This window comes from Physella acuta, unplaced genomic scaffold, assembly GCF_028476545.2.
Source record: "Physella acuta isolate Inbredline_101_S28 unplaced genomic scaffold, ASM2847654v3 ptg000017l, whole genome shotgun sequence".
NCBI lineage: Eukaryota > Metazoa > Mollusca > Gastropoda > Physidae > Physella > Physella acuta.
The window spans coordinates 4,255,083-4,275,653 of NW_026731537.1; the positions used below are offsets into that span (position 1 = coordinate 4,255,083).

The 20,571-nt window shown below is 37.6% G+C and overlaps 1 protein-coding gene and 7 non-coding genes across 8 annotated transcripts; 1 reads left to right on the plus strand and 7 right to left on the minus strand.

The window, feature by feature from the left end:
* The first annotated feature begins 2,643 nt into the window (after positions 1–2,643).
* Positions 2,644–6,854, plus strand: LOC131936919 (uncharacterized). The gene is made up of 6 exons (XM_059294050.1): positions 2,644–3,116; positions 3,301–3,459; positions 3,605–3,778; positions 4,313–4,965; positions 5,474–5,606; positions 6,172–6,854. Exons 1-6 carry the CDS (start codon positions 2,649–2,651, stop codon positions 6,430–6,432), a joined length of 1,848 nt encoding a protein of 615 aa, XP_059150033.1. The 5' UTR covers positions 2,644–2,648; the 3' UTR covers positions 6,433–6,854.
* A 7,035-nt stretch (positions 6,855–13,889) lies between these two features.
* On the minus strand, positions 13,890–14,007 carry Trnal-caa (transfer RNA leucine (anticodon CAA)). Its single transcript has 2 exons — positions 13,970–14,007; positions 13,890–13,935 (listed from the first exon to the last, which is right to left on the minus strand). It is a non-coding gene; the product is annotated as a tRNA-Leu (tRNA).
* Positions 14,008–15,734: 1,727 nt separating this feature from the next.
* Trnal-caa (transfer RNA leucine (anticodon CAA)) lies at positions 15,735–15,853 on the minus strand. Its single transcript has 2 exons — positions 15,816–15,853; positions 15,735–15,780 (listed from the first exon to the last, which is right to left on the minus strand). It is a non-coding gene; the product is annotated as a tRNA-Leu (tRNA).
* A 1,000-nt stretch (positions 15,854–16,853) lies between these two features.
* Positions 16,854–16,971, minus strand: Trnal-caa (transfer RNA leucine (anticodon CAA)). The gene is made up of 2 exons: positions 16,934–16,971; positions 16,854–16,899 (listed from the first exon to the last, which is right to left on the minus strand). It is a non-coding gene; the product is annotated as a tRNA-Leu (tRNA).
* A 554-nt stretch (positions 16,972–17,525) lies between these two features.
* On the minus strand, positions 17,526–17,644 carry Trnal-caa (transfer RNA leucine (anticodon CAA)). The gene is made up of 2 exons: positions 17,607–17,644; positions 17,526–17,571 (listed from the first exon to the last, which is right to left on the minus strand). It is a non-coding gene; the product is annotated as a tRNA-Leu (tRNA).
* Positions 17,645–18,031: 387 nt separating this feature from the next.
* Trnal-caa (transfer RNA leucine (anticodon CAA)) lies at positions 18,032–18,149 on the minus strand. The gene is made up of 2 exons: positions 18,112–18,149; positions 18,032–18,077 (listed from the first exon to the last, which is right to left on the minus strand). It is a non-coding gene; the product is annotated as a tRNA-Leu (tRNA).
* A 1,061-nt stretch (positions 18,150–19,210) lies between these two features.
* Positions 19,211–19,329, minus strand: Trnal-caa (transfer RNA leucine (anticodon CAA)). Its single transcript has 2 exons — positions 19,292–19,329; positions 19,211–19,256 (listed from the first exon to the last, which is right to left on the minus strand). It is a non-coding gene; the product is annotated as a tRNA-Leu (tRNA).
* Positions 19,330–19,737: 408 nt separating this feature from the next.
* Trnal-caa (transfer RNA leucine (anticodon CAA)) lies at positions 19,738–19,856 on the minus strand. Its single transcript has 2 exons — positions 19,819–19,856; positions 19,738–19,783 (listed from the first exon to the last, which is right to left on the minus strand). It is a non-coding gene; the product is annotated as a tRNA-Leu (tRNA).
* Positions 19,857–20,571: the final 715 nt, after the last annotated feature.

A 20,571-nucleotide genomic window follows, 5' to 3' on the forward strand; every position in this document is an offset into this window, starting at 1 on the left:
CACCAGTTGTTACGTTCTGGTTATTTGTAGACAAACACCGCGTGACAACAACTCAGTAAGAAAAAGAGGGAGAGTACCGAACCTTGTTTTCATCAAATTACAGTTACTGGGTTATGTCCCTTTTTCCCCCACGTTTTTTGTACAATTATATAGGGGTATAAAATGATCAATAAAATGTTTCCATGGATCAATTTAGTAATAATAATAATTGAATATTCTATTGTCATCCAAAACAAAGCTTCCCTGAAAATTTCAGCGCGCTAGCTAACTGGGAAGTGCCCGAAATTTCGATCGCAAGATTTGATTGGAAAAACAAACAAACAAACAAACAGAGGCGAAAGCAAGTTAAAGAAAACGTGGGAAAATACTTGTGTGATTTCACACTTTCTTCCACTCCCTTCACGCATCAGAACACAAATCCGACCTACACATGAGTGTGATGTCGATTATGAACCCCCCCCCCCCACCTCTAAGATTTAGTTCTCATGGAACATTAAATAGCTCTTTAGATTTATACAACTACTTTGATTAAGATATTCCCAGTTATAGGAAAGTATATGTTTTCATTACTTGCATTTTAAATTTTCCAGATTCCCATGACAGTGGGCTTGCTACTAGCAATAGATTTGAAAGATTAAAGCAAACTCTATTGCAACAGATGTTTAACAAGCCTTAACCCCGCACATGGACCTGGTGTAAATCGCGTTGGGTAGAGAGCGGCATCCCCCTAGACGTCGGATACCATGGACATCATAAATTATGGACGTATAAATGTGAAACACAATCATCCAACATGATGTCTAAATGTGACACACCATCAAACAACAAGACGTCTAAATGTGACCAACACCAACACTATGACGTCTAGATGTCCGACACCACCAAGCATGACGTCTAAATGTGACCAACACCAACACTATGACGTCTAGATGTCCGACACCACCAATAATGACGTCTAAATGTGACACACCATCAAACAACAAGACGTCTAAATGTGACACACCATCAAACAACAAGACGTCTAAATGTGACACACAATCAACCAACATGATGTCTAAATGTGACCAACACCATGACGTCTAAATGTGACACACCATCAAACACCATGACGTCTAGATGTGCGACACCAACAACACCATGACGTCTAGATGTGACACACCACCAACACCATGACGTCTAGATGTGTGACACCACCAACACCATGACGTCTAAACGTCCCACTTTACCACACAACAGAAAGCCTGAAGTAACTCCTCCCCCCCCCCTCCGCCATCAAATACAATGGTTATTTCCTCTCCCCCCCCCCTCCCCCGCCCCCTCCCGTATATGTCTTACTGCAAAAAGATACTTGGGAAAAGGTACGTGTAGTCTTTACACCAAATTTTACAACACATCCATTAATTTTGTCAACCATTGGCTACCAGAGAAACACTACAATTTCATGTTTTAAGATTTCCCAAAGTATCACAAGTCAATGTATATTATTTTTCGTGCTGGAAAAAAAAGTAACACGTGAAAATATCGCTCAACCTCAGCAACCTACACACATTGTGTTTTTTACTAGTGAATTCTAGGTCTACACACTTGTAACATATCTGTGGTGGCGGGGTGGGTAGTGAGTTAGGAATATAACTCACTATTGTGTAACTACTGAAAACAACTCACATTTTTTTTTAAAGTAATGAAAAAAAAAGAAACTATTAAAGAAAGGAAAAAATTTTGAAAGTATGGGGTGGGGAAAGTTGGGGTATATAAGCCCCGACTTCCCTTTGTCGCTTTGATGTGCCCTTGGCACCGTAAACAAAGCCAGTTTTGGCCGCGGAGTCTTTCATAGTAAACTCTGTAAGTATTTTTTGGTCATGATTACCTCTGTAAGTATTGTCTATTTGTAGGTTTGTTTAATCATAGTAAACTCTGTACGTATTGTCTATTTGTAGGTTTGTGTAAAATCATAGTAAACTTTGTAAGTAATGTCTATTTGTTTCTCTTGCTTGGTTATAGTAAACTTTGTCTAGTTGTATGTTGTGTAATCATAGTAAACTCTGTAAGTATGTTTAGTTGTGTGCCTGTGTAATCAAAGTAAACTTTCTAAGTGTTTGTCGCGTTGTCTATTGTTTCATTGCAACATATTTTATACTTCAGTATTGAATACTTTTAAATAGTTACAATTCATGTATTGCTGTTAGGTATCTTTTTTAAAAATTATTGCCGCATTGATGTGATATCGTAATATGCTTGTAATGTAAGCTATTTTTTCTTATATCGCGGTTTTACTAACCATACTTAGAATATTTTTGTTTTTGGGACAAGTTTGGATTAATACAATGAAGTCAAGCATTTTGTTGCGGCATATTTTGGGGTCTGGGTTTAAATGAAGACAGTTTATAACTTCATTATCAGTGTTTAGTGTAATTGAAGTTTATATGTGATCTATGATTCATTTGATCAGCTAAATTCCCAGACTCGTGTCTTTCCAGACAAGGACACAAGTGTAGTTGCCATCTTAGTCTAATTACCTGAATAGGTATTCGGGTTTGTGCGTATTCTACCACTCAGCCAGTGTAACACGTAATTAAATTTTTAGTTTTTCAGTTCCATGGAGTATTCTTAGCCAGTCTAAAGTAATTAAATGTTTAGTTTTCAGTTCCATGGATTATTGCCAATTCCCACCGAGTTTAGACACTGACAACAGCAGCCATGACCTCAACGATTATGACCCTGTCGATGAAATGGCAGAGGAGACTGCAGACGACCAAGGTTTCATCGACCACGAGGATGCAGACGACACGTTTGACCAGTTGAACCATGACCGTGAAGACCACCTGGCCGAGGTACAGGACCCCCGGGAGCTGATGGACCTGGAGAACGTGTACGACCACCTGCAGTTCCATGCAGTGACTGACCAGCTGGTCGAGGTGTACGTGGCTGGACGCGACGATGACCCAGACGGGCCCAGCGCGGTGCTGCCTGACGCGGTGCCGGTGGGGAGTTTTAAGAATTTGGGTGGAGACTTTTGGAGGGAGAGGTACAAGCCCTTGCACATGAAAATTGACAAGACGTTAGTGCGGGGAATAGACAGGATTCCAGAAGAATCTGTCTGTTATCTGGATGTAGAGGTGAGTCTAACTGCTTAGGCGATAGGTAAGGTTGTGCGAGGGATGAAGGTACATTTTTAGATAATGTTATATTGATAGTTTAAGAAAAAGCTTTTCTAAATACCTTCTATTTACTTTGTTGATTTAGCCAGAGAGCTAATCTAATTTGTTTTTATACATAACCGTAAATTTTTCATATCTGCAGAGGTTTCGAATGTTCTTCACACCATACATAGACTACAGAGGAGAGAAAGAGACGACAGACTTGGAAATCCATTACAGAGACTCGACAAACAAGACGATTGTACTCCGTGTACATGAAAGGGTGATCAACTCGCTCTCAAGATACTTTCAAACACTAGTGGTGAGTCTGGGGTGGTGGGGGTGGTGGGGGTAAGTGTAGACGGTTGCTAGACTAAGGTATAGGGTGTATATGTGAAGGATGCATAATTAGGCCATAATCGTGTTAAAACTAAATATATTAAATGCATGTTAATTTTTTTTTATAGTTTAGGGGCCGCTTTGGAGGAAACAAGACATTTATAGACGGCATCCCGCCATGCAACTGTGAGCTGTTCGAAGATATTGTGACTTACGCCTACACTGGCAACTTTGTGCCCCGTCATGACAATGTTATGAATGCCCTCTTTACAGCATATCAGACCAATCTACACCACCTGCAGGTAAGACAAACCTGTCCGTGGCGTCACTAGGTCGGGTGTCGCACGGTTCAATCACTCCCCTATTACTAGGTAGTTAGGGGTCGGCGTGGTCGAGTCGGTAAAGCTCATGGTTGCTAAACCGAAAAGTCTCGAGTTCGAACCCTTGGGCAGATGAGGCTCGTTAGCTGGGGACAGCCACTCTTCTAGGAGAGACAAACTCCAAAATCAAACAACTGCTGCCTTGTAGTTTGTTCTTGGTTGGACAAAGGCTATGGAAGCAAATCCAAAAAGAAAAGCAGGCTGAAATCGGAGTCAATTTCCTCAATGGCACATAACCAGTTGACACGTAATCCTTAATTGTGATGGAAGCATGGTCGAGTCGGCAAAGCTCATGGTTGATACATTCGAAAAAAAAGTCTCAGAGTTCAAACCCTCTGGCAGATAAGGCTCGATCCCTCCCAACACTAAAAATTAAGACCGAAGAAGACTAGGTAGTTTTCAAGAATATAGCGCCTGTTACTGAACATTTAACAATTTTTTTTTTTCTGTCATCAGATGTGGTGTGAGAATTTTGTCATTGCAAACTTGACAGTTTACACGGCTTGTCACTTCCTGGTCCTGACAGATAGCCTTATGTTGCCGACACTAAAAACAGGGGCTCGGAAATTCATAGGTGCACACCTCATCACGATAAGCAGGAGCTACGCCTTTGTGAAACTCCAGCCGCGCCACATCATGCCTCTGTTTGAAGATGATGACCTAGTTATCCTGGATCCTCAGACCTCCTACGCCCTCAAGACCCGTGATCGTGAGATGGTTCTGTTCGGCGCGGTGCTGGCACACGTCTCCTTTCGGATGTCGTGCGATCCGTTCGCAGCAAAGCTGCTGAAATCGTGCCGGATGGTGGACATTGGGGTGGAGAATGCATGGAAGATGATGAATGCAACCTACCCGCACCTCCGCAACCACCCGACAGTCAGGAGATATTTGAAATGGGCAGAAACTTTGTTTGCTAAGGTGGATGTGAACCTGAGGAAGAAGATTGTGATTCCGTCCCTGTGGACCTTCAGAAGGCTGCTGTCTGATTGTGAGATTTTGGACATCATGCACATCTACGCTCCACACCCCACGCGGCCCTTTGTCAAAAATGACAAAAGTCGTCTGATCAGAGAAGGTCTGGAGATTGAAGGATTTCGGATTTTTGTCCGGTAGGTTGGCTTTGATTCTAGAGCTAATTACTTTATTCTAAGCCTACGTTAATCTAAGCTATCTATTCCGTTGTAATAATGGCCAAGTAGAAATTTGACAGCTCCTCCAGTTGTCACATTAACATTGTACGGTGTTGAGTCCATTGGTTCTCTTGTATCAGTCTGTCGCGTGCTGTTAGTGACGTTTTCCCACGTGTTGGATGCCAAGTATTGTCAACTGCTAGGGCTTTAAGCTGGGACGATGAGACGTCATTGAACATTCTACAGCTTTTTTTAACCAAGTGAATGTTCTGTAAATTCTGCAAGAATTACGACCAATTATGAGCCGCATTTCTCTATTGAAATAAAAATGCCATTATTCGAGTCAAATATGATTCAATATTAATTTGTATTTGTGGTTGGCATATATTTAAAAAATAATAAATCCAGAGCATACTTTTAAGTTGCATGATTGCTTGTAATTTGAATATGCTTACCCCCCCCCCCCCTCCCCCACCCCCGTTAACAGCCGTCATGCTTCAGCCTATGCTATTGGAGGACTTTCAGTCAGATACAGGGTCAGCGAGACGGGAGAGTACAGGTCTACAAATGAGATAGGGTTCATTGACCTCAGGGAGGAAGAGAATGACAAGATTTTTGAAGTAAGTTGGACTCTTGAGTCTTGTACTCTTGTGATACTGTTCCATAATCTCTTGATTTTTCGTAATTCGCAAACAACAAAGTGTGTACTTGTAGAATAAAGTTGTTTGACCAGCACATTTGCTTTGTCTAAAAGATTTGACTACGTCCATCACTTAAATAACAATACGGGAAAAGTAAACCAAAAAAAAATTCCAGTGTGTAGTTCTAATCTCATTATCTACCGTATGGATGGTCATAAAAACTAAATGCCCTTTTCGTACTTGGTGATCCATGGGGGCAAATGGCGTTCACCCGTTCCTGTGACCTAGCCAAATGAAGAGATTAGTCGGCACTATGCCCATCCCTCTTAACGTGTACTCAAGGACTAGCTTGAACCCGTATTCGAACTCTACTTAGAGGTTAGCAGTCATAAAAATAACTATTACAATTCTTGGGTATTTAATATTGCTAAGTATTAAATTTTTAGTAGCGCTACACGTAAAACTAGTTTAAGGATCAATAAATCCTAACCCCCCCCCCCACTTTGTAGGCCTACATGTTAACCATGTGTCTGTCTCGCTACAGATGAGCCTAAACAAAGAAGAGTATGTTAGTGAGGTGATAGTGGGAGCTTCAGACAGGATGGTTCACAGGCTGTCTTTCAGGACAAACACTGGTCGCAGGTTCGGTCCCTATGGGGGCTATGGCGAGGGCAGCATCAACTACCAGGAGCGCCCCCCAAAAGCCAGAGTCACGCGACTCTATGACATGGAGTGTGGCTGCTCCATCATTGATGACAGGCTCTACATCGCCAACCTGGCCCTTACATGGATGAACTTCAACTAACTAGCCAGGTGACAGTTCGTGGTGGCTGCTGTTTATATTTTACACTTGTGATATTTGCAAAATTGTTTTACACTATTTTTCTTTTACATTTTTACAGATTCGTTTTTTTAATAACGAATCCAGATTTTTTATTTCTAATGACCAAAAACTTTTTAAAATTGGCCTTGCTCTTGGGAGTGGAGTTGAGACAATAATTTATGGAGAGATTTTTAAAGTTTACATGAAAGTTTTAATGTTGTGAATGTAAGGTAGGGTTGCTTCAAAGCTTTAATTTAAAACTGCGCAGCATTTGTCATTTTAGAAAGATGTTGTTAAATTCCATGACATTCCATTTTTACATTTAATCATCCATTTTCATTGTCTGCATTGTGTACATTTTCATTACTCATTTTCATATCACGTTTCACAGAGTTTAGATTGTTTTTTTTATACAGAATTTGTTTTTTTTGTTTTGATACAGAGTTTATTGTTTTGTTTTGATACAGAGTTTATTGTTTTGTTTTGATACAGAGTTTATTGTTTGTTTTGATACAGAGTTTTCATTGTTTTGATACAGAGTTTTCATTGTTTTGATACCGAGTTTTCATTGTTTTGATACCGAGTTTTCATTGTTTTGATACAGAGTTTTCATTGTTTTGATACAGAGTTTTCATTGTTTTGATACAGAGTTTTCATTGTTTTGATACAGAGTTTTCATTGTTTTGATACAGAGTTTTCATTGTTTTGATACAGAGTTTTCATTGTTTTGATACAGAGTTTTCATTGTTTTGGAGTTTTCATTGTTTGTTTTGATAGAGTTTTCATTGTTTGTTTTGATACAGAGTTTATTGTTTTTTGTTTTGATACAGAGTTTATTGTTTTTTGTTTTGATACAGAGTTTATTGTTTTTTGTTTTGATACAGAGTTTATTGTTTTTTGTTTTGATACAGAGTTTATTGTTTTTTGTTTTGATACAGAGTTTATTGTTTTTTGTTTTGATACAGAGTTTATTGTTTTTTGTTTTGATACAGAGTTTATTGTTTTTTGTTTTGATACAGAGTTTATTGTTTTTTGTTTTGATACAGAGTTTATTGTTTTTTGTTTTGATACAGAGTTTATTGTTTTTTGTTTTGATACAGAGTTTGTTTTTTGTTTTGATACAGAGTTTGTTTTTTGTTTTGATACAGAGTTTATTGTTTTTTGTTTTGATACAGAGTTTATTGTTTTTTGTTTTGATACAGAGTTTATTGTTTTTTGTTTTGATACAGAGTTTATTGTTTTTTGTTTTGATACAGAGTTTATTGTTTTTTGTTTTGATACAGAGTTTATTGTTTTTTGTTTTGATACAGAGTTTATTGTTTTTTGTTTTGATACAGAGTTTATTGTTTTTTGTTTTGATACAGAGTTTATTGTTTTTTGTTTTGATACAGAGTTTATTGTTTGTTTTGATACAGAGTTTGTTTTTTGTTTTGATATAGTTTTCATTGTTTTTTTTGTTTTGATATAGAGTTTTCATTGTTTTTTTGTTTTGATACAGAGTTTTCATTGTTTTTTTGTTTTGATACAGAGTTTTCATTGTTTTTTTGTTTTGATACAGAGTTTTCATTGTTTTTTTGTTTTGATACAGAGTTTTCATTGTTTTTTTGTTTTGATACAGAGTTTTCATTGTTTTTTTGTTTTGATACAGAGTTTAAATTTGATTTAAAATTTCTTTGTGGGTTTTTTAATTGAACAGGGTTTTGATGATATAATTTGATTTTGAATGTTTTGTTTTAAGTGCTTATTTAGTGTTAATAGGGTAATTTTTAAAAATAATTGTTAGGTTTGGTAGATTAGTTTTAATTTGGGTTGGGTGGCTTTATTATTTCGTTTATTTGGGTTTAGACTAAGCTGTCCATTTACTATGCTACACTTTTGGATTGTTAAATTTGCATAATTTATTTTATCATACACTATACAATTTACAATTTACATTGATAAGCTTAAAATGTGTTCAATAGTAGTTTTTGTTACATAGTTTTAAAACACTGCTGCGGGTTTTATTTTAAAGTAGGCACTGCCATGTAGTAATAGCTTAGGTCCATTTTGTAACTAGTCAGTCTTCACAAGTCCATTAACTCATGTTTTATATGCTAGAGTTATCCCGGACAAGTGGGGCCGACTATAGTAGTTAGCACGAAGATGTTAGTACGTTTAAAAGTATAAAGCCAAGAACTAATTTTATACTTTTTGTAATGCGGGAATAAAGGAGTTTTAAAATTGCCTCGACTTGTTGCATATTTTAAATTGTTACTCTTGTAATCTAGTTCCATTGTCTTGTACACAAACTGACAGTCCGTCTTTCATAGCCCTACAGTTATAGGCCATTTGTAGCTACGGTCTTATATCTTACAACTCATTGAACAAACTTCTGTATGTCTTTCATTATCACATGCAGCCCATCTTACTACTTGAGACCACTGTGCTTCTTTTTGAAGGTTCTAAATGGACACAATTTTTAGTCATATTTTATGCATTTCTCTACATCAGGCGTAGCGAGGGGAGGGGGGTGCGAACCGCAGCGGGTGACACAATTTAGGGGGGGTGGGGGGGTGACACCAAGGCAAAAAATAGTAAATATATAGAGAAATGGTGTAAATCTAAAATTGAAGTTTGTCCCCGGGAAGGGTCGCTACGCCTCTGGGTGGTGACACCATTAAGTGCCGCACCGGGTGACACCCGACCTCGCTACGCCACTGTTCTACATAAAAAACTACCTTTATAATGTCACTTTAAACCGTCCACTCTGACCAACATCCATGAATCATCTCCGGTGATTGATTACCCCTGACCAATGATCGAAACACTTTACACTAAACAGGATATAGCCAATCAATCGGCTGGATCTTTTAATATCGTTCGAGGATTAGACTCCACATTGCAGTTTTTTATGAAGCTCTCCTCAAAGTTGCACTGCTCTGGTAAGAATTTAAGATTTTTGTAAGCTGTGTAAAATGTTTACATTTGGTGGTTCTTTGTTTTGGAAGCTTTTTAAGACCCCAAAAGTTTTTTCTAAGTAGTCCTCTATGTATGGTTCGTGACAGGTTTAAACTTGTGTCGTTAGGCTACGTGTAATGGCGAGATCTTATAAATGTGATTTATTATTTGTTTCATGATCTCGATGAATTTTTTAAATGCATTAATATGAATTTGGTTGAAATCTATAATTTTGTGATGTTGCATTTATTATGCTACACGTGTTTACCTCTAATTAGTAGTTTGGATTGAAACGACGAATGAAGTGGTTAAGAAACCGTACTTTCAGTTAACACGTTTGACTTGTTTAATGATTCGTTAGAGAGGGGGGGGGGGGGGGGAAGAAGGGGTGAACCATTCTGGGTTCGCTTTATGGGGAAAGGCAATCTGGCTTTTTGTAGCATATGACAAAGGGAATTAATTATTTTCTTGACTAGATCTATACATGGACGGCCATCTGTTAGTACGGTTGCTAATAAAAATTAATACCTCTGTCGCGGCAATTTATTGTACATCAATGTCCTGTAGGATACGGCTGGACATAATTTCTATGGCTTACAACACTGTTCGAGATTTGATCTCACTCTCAGGTTCACTAGTGCACTCCCTGACCCCAGCAACGTTGGAGTGGACACAGGTCAAGTCATGGGCGGGGCTGTCGGCAAGCGGAAGTTGGGAGAGGACCGGGATACAAGTGAAAGTACAGAGGCCGTTTATGATGTTGTGAATGGTAACAGTATACCTCATGTAAAGTTAATGGTAACTCCCTACCCCACCTAACGTATTGACGGTAGCCTTCTTCTCTGTTTTGTTAATGGTAATATCCTACCCCATGTAACGTGTTAATTTTAGCCTCCTACCCTATGCTAGGTAAATGGTCACACCATACACCATCTAACGTTAACACCCATGTAATTCGTAACGATATTTAACGTCTTCACAACCACCACCGCCACATATTCTAAATACACATACACTACGACACGATACGATACACTATGATAAGTTACGCCACACTACGCCACACTACAACACGATACGACACACTATGACACGATACAAGTAATGACAACATTCGCAGCTATAAAAACCTAAACAACTAAATAAGTGATATCGTATCCTTTAAGGGATATTTGCTTCTTACATCCTTGCATAGAATCAAATGCAAAACTTGGTGTTGTGATAATAAGATTATATTATGTAAACCCCTGATAGCAGCTGATCCATGCCGACACACTATAACAATCAGCTGATCCGTGCCGACACACTATAACAATCAGCTGATCCATGCCGACACACCATAGCAATCAGCTGATCCATGCCGACACACTATAGCAATCAGCTGATCCATGCTGACACACTATAACAATCAGCTGATCCATGCCGACACACCATAGCAATCAGCTGATCCATGCCGACACACTATAGCAATCAGCTGATCCATGCTGACACACTATAACAATCAGCTGATCCATGCCGACACGCTTTAGCTAGGAAATGTTACAAAACTAAGGTTACTAAGGACAGTGCCGGCGCCAGGTTATTTAGCGCCCTAGGCAAAACTTATTAAAAGCTCCCCCCCCCCGCCATTTTTTTCGTGCCCTCGTATTATCAGAGGAGTAGCGATCCTTTCGGGAAATAAACTTTCGATTTGCACCCCTCCCCCCCTCAAACTTTCGATTTGCACCCCTCCCCCTCAAACTTTCGATTTGCACCCCTCCCACTCAAACTTTCAATTTGTTTTTCCAACCCATTTTGGCACCCTCCTACGGACAGCCCATAGGCGACCGCCTAGTTCGCCTTATAGGTAGCGCCGGCCCCAACTAAGGATATAGACAATCTAAAGCGATACCGCCGCTCTGTACCCACTCGGTCACTTTAAAACACGGTACAATAAACCAAAACACTATGTTCTATATGTTAGACCTGTATATAGGTGGATCTAGCGTTTGGCTAAAAAGTTATAGACATCTCCCAAAGAGAAATATTTTTAAAAAAGCAAAAACCAAATATATAAAGGTATAAAATGTAATGGAATACAACCCAACAATGGCTCGAAAGAACATAAATAAACAAAACATCAACAAAAATGAAAGCTATATCAATATGTATCAATATGTGAAAATCTCGATTTCGAATTTGTGCACGATTACAGTAGGCCTACTTCCTCTTTACTTCGTATAAACAAAAATTAAAAAGCTGCATTATTGTATGAATATGTGAGAATTGACTTAGGTGTTACTTGCATGTCCCCAGAGGATGAAGTCAGTGAAGACCTTCGTCAGATAACTAGCGGAAGTAGCCAGTTCATGCGTCCGGTCACCAGGAAGGACGTCATGTTTCCAGACTTTTCCATCTTCCATACCGCCGACCTCCACGCCAAGCAGGTTAGTGTGTTTTTTTTTAATTTCATTTTTTGATTGAATAAAATTCGTATTCATTTTATCTATGTAACGCTGGTTGGTGGTGATGGTTTGGGGGGGGGGGGGGGGGGGGAAGGGAGGGGTGTGCGGATATAGTAAATATTTTTTTCCCCTAAAATTATAATTTTTTTTATTTTGTTTGAGAGGGGCGGTGAATATGCCTCCTGCTCCCTCCCCCCCCCCTCTTTGAAGAAATGCCTCAAAGAAGTTGTTCGTAAAATCACTAACTCCTACTCTAACAATGTCAAATTTTCTCTTCTAAGACTTCTAGAGAGTTCTCCAGCGTGGATCGTCTGCTGACACACCTGATGTCCTCGTGCAACACGACGCTCAGCTCGGTCCGTACACTGTACACGTGGATCAACACACACATCATGTAAATATTGAACTGTACACATGGATCAACACACACATCATGTAACTATTGAACTGTACACATGCATCAACACACACATCATGTAAATATTGAACTGTACACATGGATCAACACACACATCATGTAAATATTGAACTGTACACATGGATCAACACACACATCATGTAAATATTGCATTTCAGTGTACACATGGATCAACACACACATCATGTAAATATTGCATTTTACACGTGGATCAACACACACATCACGTAAATATTGAACTGTACACATGGATCAACACACACATCATGTAAATATTGCATTTCAGTGTACACATGGATCAACACACACATCATGTAAATATTGCATTTTACACGTGGATCAACACACACATCACGTAAATATTGAACTGTACACATGGATCAACACACACATCTTGTAAATATTGCATTTCAGTGTACACATGGATCAACACACACATCATGTAAATATTGAACTATACAATTTATCAACACACACACCACGTAAATACTGAACTCTACACATGGATCAACACACACATTACGTAAATATTGAACTGTACACATGGATCAACACACACATCACGTAAATATTGAACTGCACACGTGGATCAACACACACATCGCGTAAATATTGAACTGTACACATTTATCTAAACAAATATCACGTACATATTGCATTTCACTTTACAATTGATCAAAACACACATCACGTAAATATTGAACTGTACACATGGATGGACACATCACGTAAACATTGCACTTTGCTTTTCATCGACTGAAGTTTTTAATACTATTTGCAATATACCTAAATTTGTAATTTGCAATTAAAACACAGAACCATTTTTCTTTAAAAATAATAAAAAATAAATGTTTAGAAGAAGAATTTTATAAACATTTTTCTGACAACTCTTAATTTTGAAGTTCACTTTTAGTTTTACCATTATTTCTTTAATTTTTCTCAATACTATTTAATAGATTAGTCATACTAGGCCCACTTGGGAGGGGGGGGGGGGGGCGAGCCCATCTTAACCTACAGTACCGTTGCCCAGGGTTTGATTAAGTGTGTTGATGGGTCCACATGTAACCAACATGCCACCTCTCGCCTCAGGTATGACCAAATGTAACCAACATGCCACCTCTCGCCTCAGGTATGACGGATCACCTGTTACAGTCACAGGTGCTGCAAGGTTTGAACCCCTGGCAATCATAACCACTGGTCAAGGTTCGTTGGTCGACATGAATTTGCTGTTTCATCACATGTGTCAGTGAGTATTCCATGAACTAGTTCTAGCATGTCATGACATGTCATTTCACTGTATACGCTAGTTTTGTATTCCATGACACTCGCGTATAATGCGACAAACCATGTCATGTATTGATGTTAGTTATCCTTGTATTAGGAAAACAATCGACACAATATGTATTAAAAAAACAAACGTATGTTGATTAAATTAAAAGCTAATGATTCACAGCGTGTAGACGTAGGTAGTTAAGGACTTTGGAACGAAAAAGTGTACCATTTTTTTCTGTTACGACGCAATCTTCCTTCATACATATGGGTTTATTTTCCGTAGAGTTAACTCGTCAAAAAATGGTGAATATTTATTTTTATATTCTGTAAGTTGAAAAAAAAATGTTTCTAGCATGAACTAAAATAAGTGTCAGAAGTGGGATTTGAACCCACGCCCACATTCGTGGACCAGAACACTCGACCCCGCCAGCAGCGAGAAGGTTTGAACCTTGAGTCTGGCGCCTTAGACCGCTCGGCCATCCTGACTTGATAACTTACAGCCGATTGATAAATATTATCGAACAAAAGGTATCGACTATCAGTGAAGTTACATTCCCGAGGATGTGGTGAGGGGGCGGATAAAATGTTTGCGACGATGTACGATTAGAGGAAGGTAGTTGTTAAGAAATTGTGCCTTCCCACTTTTATACACTGAAATTGTATTTTTCAACTAAAGTTTAAGTTATTTTACATTTTTAAAAGATTAATTTTGGTAAGTGGTAATGAAAACCAATCAATGAAACAGTGGCGGAACTATAAAAAAAGGGCCACCCTGCAAACATTTTTTAGGGCCCCCCCATATATATATATATATATATATATATATATATATATATATATATATATATATATATATATATATACGAACATATGATACTTGCCTATTCGGGTTTTGAAAAAAAAAATCAATTAAAACAAATTATAACATCATGTCGTGTGTAAGTGCCTTAGTGTGTTTTGTGAAAATCAGTTTTATTTTATTTTTGTTATAAGACCTCTTAACCTGAAGTCGGTCAAAAGAATTTAAAACATGAAAGCTTTGTAAAAGTAATGGTGTCTCGTGTTATGTTTATTTTTATGTTGTTTTTTTTTTGTATTTATATTATGAATTTTAAATTTATTTCCTTTTTGTACAATATCATTCTTTAGTAAATACTTAATGAAAAATAATAATTAAAAGAAATAATTCCTTTTTAATTTGTTTAGTACAAATCAGAGTTTCTTCCAGGCATCTCTTCGAGGGAGGGGGGCTTAGACCCCCCACCCCCACCCCCCCGAAGAAAGTCTACCGCCCCCCCCCCCGAACAAGATGGATTTTATATAGTAAACATACACTTTTACTAGAGTCCGACCGCCCCCCCCCCCCGAAAAATGTTGACTGCCCCCCCCCCTTCCGAAAATATCAAGTGCGCCTCCGGAGAAAAAGTCTGGAAGAAACACTGGTACACATCTATTAAAATGAGCTTATGAGTACCCTAATAAGTCATGGAAGTGGTTTGAACGTTTGCTTATCTTTTATAAGTTTGAATGTAGGAGAAATAGGACTCGGATTTCACAGTGGTTTAAAAACAAAGGGAAAAAGAATATACATGAGCGTGGGGTGGTATAGAATAAAGATAATCCAACCGCAGCTACTACGTTAATCTTTTTGCAAAACAACCATCAAGTCAAAAATGCAAGAACATAAAAAAATTTAAACTATAACAAAAAAATTATTATGGTCGGCTGTTGGGCCCCTATATGGCCTGCCCCCCCCCCCCCCCCCCCCGCATTGCGGGGTCTGGCGGCACTGTAGTTCCGCCCCTGCAATGAAACGTCTGTAATATAGACCCGGGATGCTAAAATGTGTCGGCAAGTATTACATGACTTTATGGTGACATGACATGGCAATTCGTCATTTAACAACAAATGTCAAAAAGTACAGTATGACCCGCGTATAACATGCTACAAACCATGTCATACATCAATGTGTTTGTGTTATTTATTTACCTTAAATTAATAGCTGCTATGTGTTTTAAGTTGGTATTTTTATAACCGTAGTGGGTAGTTTTGAACCAGCGCAAGTAAATATATATATATTTCCTTACAAGGGGCTAAAATGCAATCCTTGTTCCTCCAAAGTTTTAGGTTTATGGTTCAAAATGTTCAAAAACATATACATATAACAGAGACATTTTTTTTTAAATTTGTAATGTGAAGCAAAATAAAAACTTTGTCAGAAGTGGGATTTGAACCCACGCCCACATTCGTGGACCAGAACACTCTACCCCGCCAGCAGCGAGAAGGTTTTAAACCTTGAGTCTGGCGCCTTAGACCGCTCGGCCATCCTGACTTGATTAATTGAGCAATTATCTGATTAAAAGGGTTTGATCATGTCTGATTTACGACCTTAAAAATATTCTGGTAATTTGAAAAGGGAATTTTAGCAGTTATTTTTCATTTTTAAAAATATTTTGTTTTGGCACCGAGACCGCTTAAAACACGCAAGCAAGAATTCAAAGAACTAATAATATCATGTCACAATTTGACATTTCCCTTCATTGTCAGTAAATGTCGATTTACTAAAAATCATGTCACTATTTGACATTTCAATGTAATGTCAGTAAGTGTCGACGTAATAAAATCATGTCACAATTTAACATTCACTGTAATGTCAGTAAGTGTCGACTTAATGATAGTATGCCACAAGTTGACATGTCGCAATGGCGGTAAAGAGAATATTAAACCTTTCCAATGTAAAGCAAAAAAGATAATTCAGAAGTGGGATTTGAACCCACGCCGACAATCGTGGACAAGATCACTTGATTCAGCCAGCAAGTATGGCATCCTAAGTCTGACGCCTTAGACAACTCGGCCTTTATTATGACTTATTAACAGCTCATAATAATAATAATTCTTAAACTTAATTAAGGGATGGCCAATTACTGGTATGAAACATGCACATGCAGAAAGGGGATAGTGGCTAAGTAGATTTTTTGTTAAGAGATCAAGATGGGGGGTTATGAAATTGTGACTTCACACTTGTACATATTACAACTTAATATTAGCAGTTACTGAACATTTTTCTAATATGGTAAGTTGTAATAAAAATTGATCAATGAATCTTATTTAATAATTTAATATTTGACCCGGGATTTGTAAAATATATCACTCAGTGAGTATTACAAGACTTAATGGCGTGTAGTTTTGGTTAGGAATTTTGAACGAGTGCGTGTAAAAAAAAATTTTTAATGTGTAAATAGAATCTGTCTTCCTCCATGTTCATGACATAGTAAGCCTTTAAAATGAGTACAATATCTTAAATGTAAAGTAAAATTAAAAAAAAAAAAAGTTGTCAGAAGTGGGATTTGAACCCACGCCCACATTCGTGGACCAGAACACTCGACCCCGCCGGTAGCGAGAAGGTTTTATCCTTGAGTCTGGCGCCTTAGACCACTCGGCCATCCTGACTTTATTTATTCCTTCTTTATCTAACTAACTGAGTTAAATCATGACCAATTACCTGGAAATTTGAAAACTGAATTTTAGCCGTTTTTTTTTACATTTAAAAAATATTTTGATTTGGTCCTGAGTCCGCTTAAAACTTGCCACCAAGAATTCAAACAGCTAATAATAGCATACCACAACTTGACTATTCCTTTTTTGTGAGTAAATGTTGACTTAATGAAATCATGTCACAATTTGATATTTCCCTTTATTGTCAGTAAGCGTTGACTAAATATAATCAAGTCACAATAGAGGTAGGAGTAGGTGTACATATTACAACTTAATGCTAGCAGTAATTTAACAGTTTTCAAATTTGGTAAGTTGTAATAAAAATTAATCAATGAATCTAATTTAATATTTGACCTGAGATTTCTAAAATGTATCACTCAGTGAGTATTATATGCCTTAATTGCGTGTAGTTTTGGTTAGGCATTTTGAAAGAGTGTGTGTAAAAATCTTCTAGTAAGCCTAAAAAATGTGTAATAATATTTTAAATGTGAAGTAAAATTTTAAAAAGTTGTCAGAAGTGGGATTTGAACCCACGCCCACATTCGTGGACCAGAACACTCGACCCCGCAGGTAGCGAGAAGGTTTTGAACCTTGAGTCTGGCGCCTTAGACCACTCGGCCATCCTGACTTGTTATGTCATAGCTCGATAATAATTATCAAGCCTAGGATTGAGTTCACATTCCTTGGAGAGAGTGGAAGGGAAAGGAAAAATGAGGCATTAGACTTTTGTAAAGAGAATAAGATGGGGAATGTTTTCGAACTTGAAATTAGCAGTTACTTAACATTTAAAAAAAAAGATAAATTATAATAACATTCGATCGATGATTCAAATGTTATTTCGATCCGGGATAGCTGAACATAATCAGCATGTATTACATACATTAATAATTTGCGTGCAGTTTTGAACCAGTTCGTGTACATTTATTTTTTTCTGTGTAGGTGGAATCTACCTCCTTCATAATGTGTCTAAAAATTATGTGTAAATAATTTAAATGTGAAGTAAAATAAAAACTATTGTCAGAAGTGGGATTTGAACCCACGCCCACATTCGTGGACCAGAACACTCGACCCCGCCAGTGGCGGGAAGGTTGTATCCTTGAGTCTGGCGCCTTAGACCGCTCGGCCATCCTGACTTGATTTATTCCTCCATTATCTAACAAACTGAGTTAAATCATGATTGATTTACCTCTTTTAAAAATAAACTGGTAATTTGAAAACTGAATTTTAGCAGTTATTTTACATTTAAAAAATATTTTGATTTGGTAATGAAATCATGTCACAATTTGACAATTCCCTTTATTGTCACTAAGCGTTGACTGAATAAAATCATGTCACAATTTGACATTTCACTGTATTGTCAGTAAGTGTCGACGTAATTAAATCACGTCACAATAGAGGTTAGAGTAGACTTTTTGTTAAGAGATCAATATGGGGGTTATGAAAGTGTGACTTCACACTTGTACATATTACAAATTAATATTAGCAGTAAGTTAACATTTTTCTAATTTGGTAAGTTTTAATACAAATTGATAAATGAATCACATTTAATATTTGACCCCGGTTTTCTAAAAAGTATCCGTGACTATTGCATGACTTAATGGCGTATAGTTTGGATTAGAAATTTTGAACGAGTGCGTGTAAATACAGTTGTATTTTTTAAATGTGTAGATAAAATCTGTCTTACCCCATGTTCTTCATGACATAGTAGGCTTAAAACAAAAAGATATCTATATATATAATTCTCTTCTTGAAAACACCAAGCTGTAAGCGCGCCTAGCAGCCCCCTCTCTTCATCTCTAAGTATATCCCTACCACCCCACCCCCACATGGTCTGGTGAGCTGTGGTTCACGCTAAATGTTTACAATCGTAGAGCCGGGTTTAGTGACGGCTATTAGGGGCAGATAATTTAGTTTGAAACGATTTTAAACTTAGGGGAGGTAACTAAAAGGAGGCTGCTTTCACGGGGGAAGGGGGTAGGGTTGGGGGAAAGGAGGGTGGGGGGTATTGTCCTTAACGACTTACTGATAGTGTTTTAAAGCAAATATTTCCAGTGGCAGCATTGGTACTGTCGAATTCACAAATTATGAATTACTGAAAAGTAGAAAATAAAACAACTAAATAGCGTCGTATGATACGCCGCGGGTCGGCTGGTGTAAAATATTTTAAATGTGAAGTAAAATTTGAAAAAAAAGTTGTCAGAAGTGGAATTTGAACCCACGCCCACATTCGTGGACCAGAACACTCGATCCAGCCAGCCGCGAGAAGGTTTTGAACCTTGAGTCTGGCGCCTTAGACCACTCGGCCATCCTGACTTGTCACGTTGTGACTTGATAATATTTATCAACGCTAAGAGATCGTCAATTATTGAGTTCACATTCCAGGGAGAGATGGGGATGGGGGAGGGGAAGGAAAAATGAGGTAAAGAGAATACAATAAGGAATGTTATCAAACTTGATATTAACAGTCACTTAACATTTTTAAAAATGTATAAATCGTAATAACATTCGATCGATCATTCTAATGTTAAATTGGGTCGGGATTGCTGAACAGTATATAAGCATTTTTTACTACATCAATTAATGGCGTGTAGTTTTGAGATAGAATTTTGAACCAGTTCGTGTACATTTATATTTTCTGTGTAGGTGGAATCTATCTTACGTAATGAGTCTATAAATTATGTGTAAATAATTTAAATGTGAAGTAAAAATTTTTAAAAATTATGTCAGAAGTGGGATTTGAACCCACGCCCACATTCGTGGACCAGAACACTCGACCTCACCAGCAGTGAGAAGGTTTTGAACCTTGAGTCTGGCGCCTTAGACCGCTCGGCCATCCTGGCTTGATATGATGCGCATTGTAACAGTAGACAAATTAGGTTGTTACATATATCGAATCAAGATTTAAAGGAAGAGTGTCTGACTCTTTGTGACGATTCGGGGAGGTGAGGGGGGGGGGGGGGAAGGATTGAGAGGCTGGGTAACTATTAGGAAAAAAACATGACGTCATAAAAGGCGCCCCTGAAGAAAATAAGCAAAATAAATATTTTTTTGCACCTGGTTGTTTAAATAAAACACAAAAGTGCCGTATTACATGCTGATGAGAATTGAAATGACATTTAAAGACATCTATTAATTAATACGGCTTTATTAACAGCAAAAAATAAGAAATGTGAAGATTTTGAAAGTCAAGGCACATTTTTTTGCCCATTAATGCAATTCTCAAGTCGCCAGAACCTCCCTTGTCCAAATATAAAGGACACGTGGGGTTCTGGCTTAATTAAAAGGAATTGCAATGATAAGATAATGAACTAGGTATGTAGAATGTATTGAAACAGACTACTAATGAAAATGTAATGAAAACGTAATGAAAAATGTAATAAAATAACTGAAAATGTAATGAACATGTAATGAACATGTAATGGACATGTAATGAACATGTAATGAACATGTAATGAACATGTAATGACATGATGAAAATGTAATGAGCATGTAATGAAAACGTAATGAAAACATGATTACAAAAATATTGCACCCCCATTTCCTCACACAGGCACC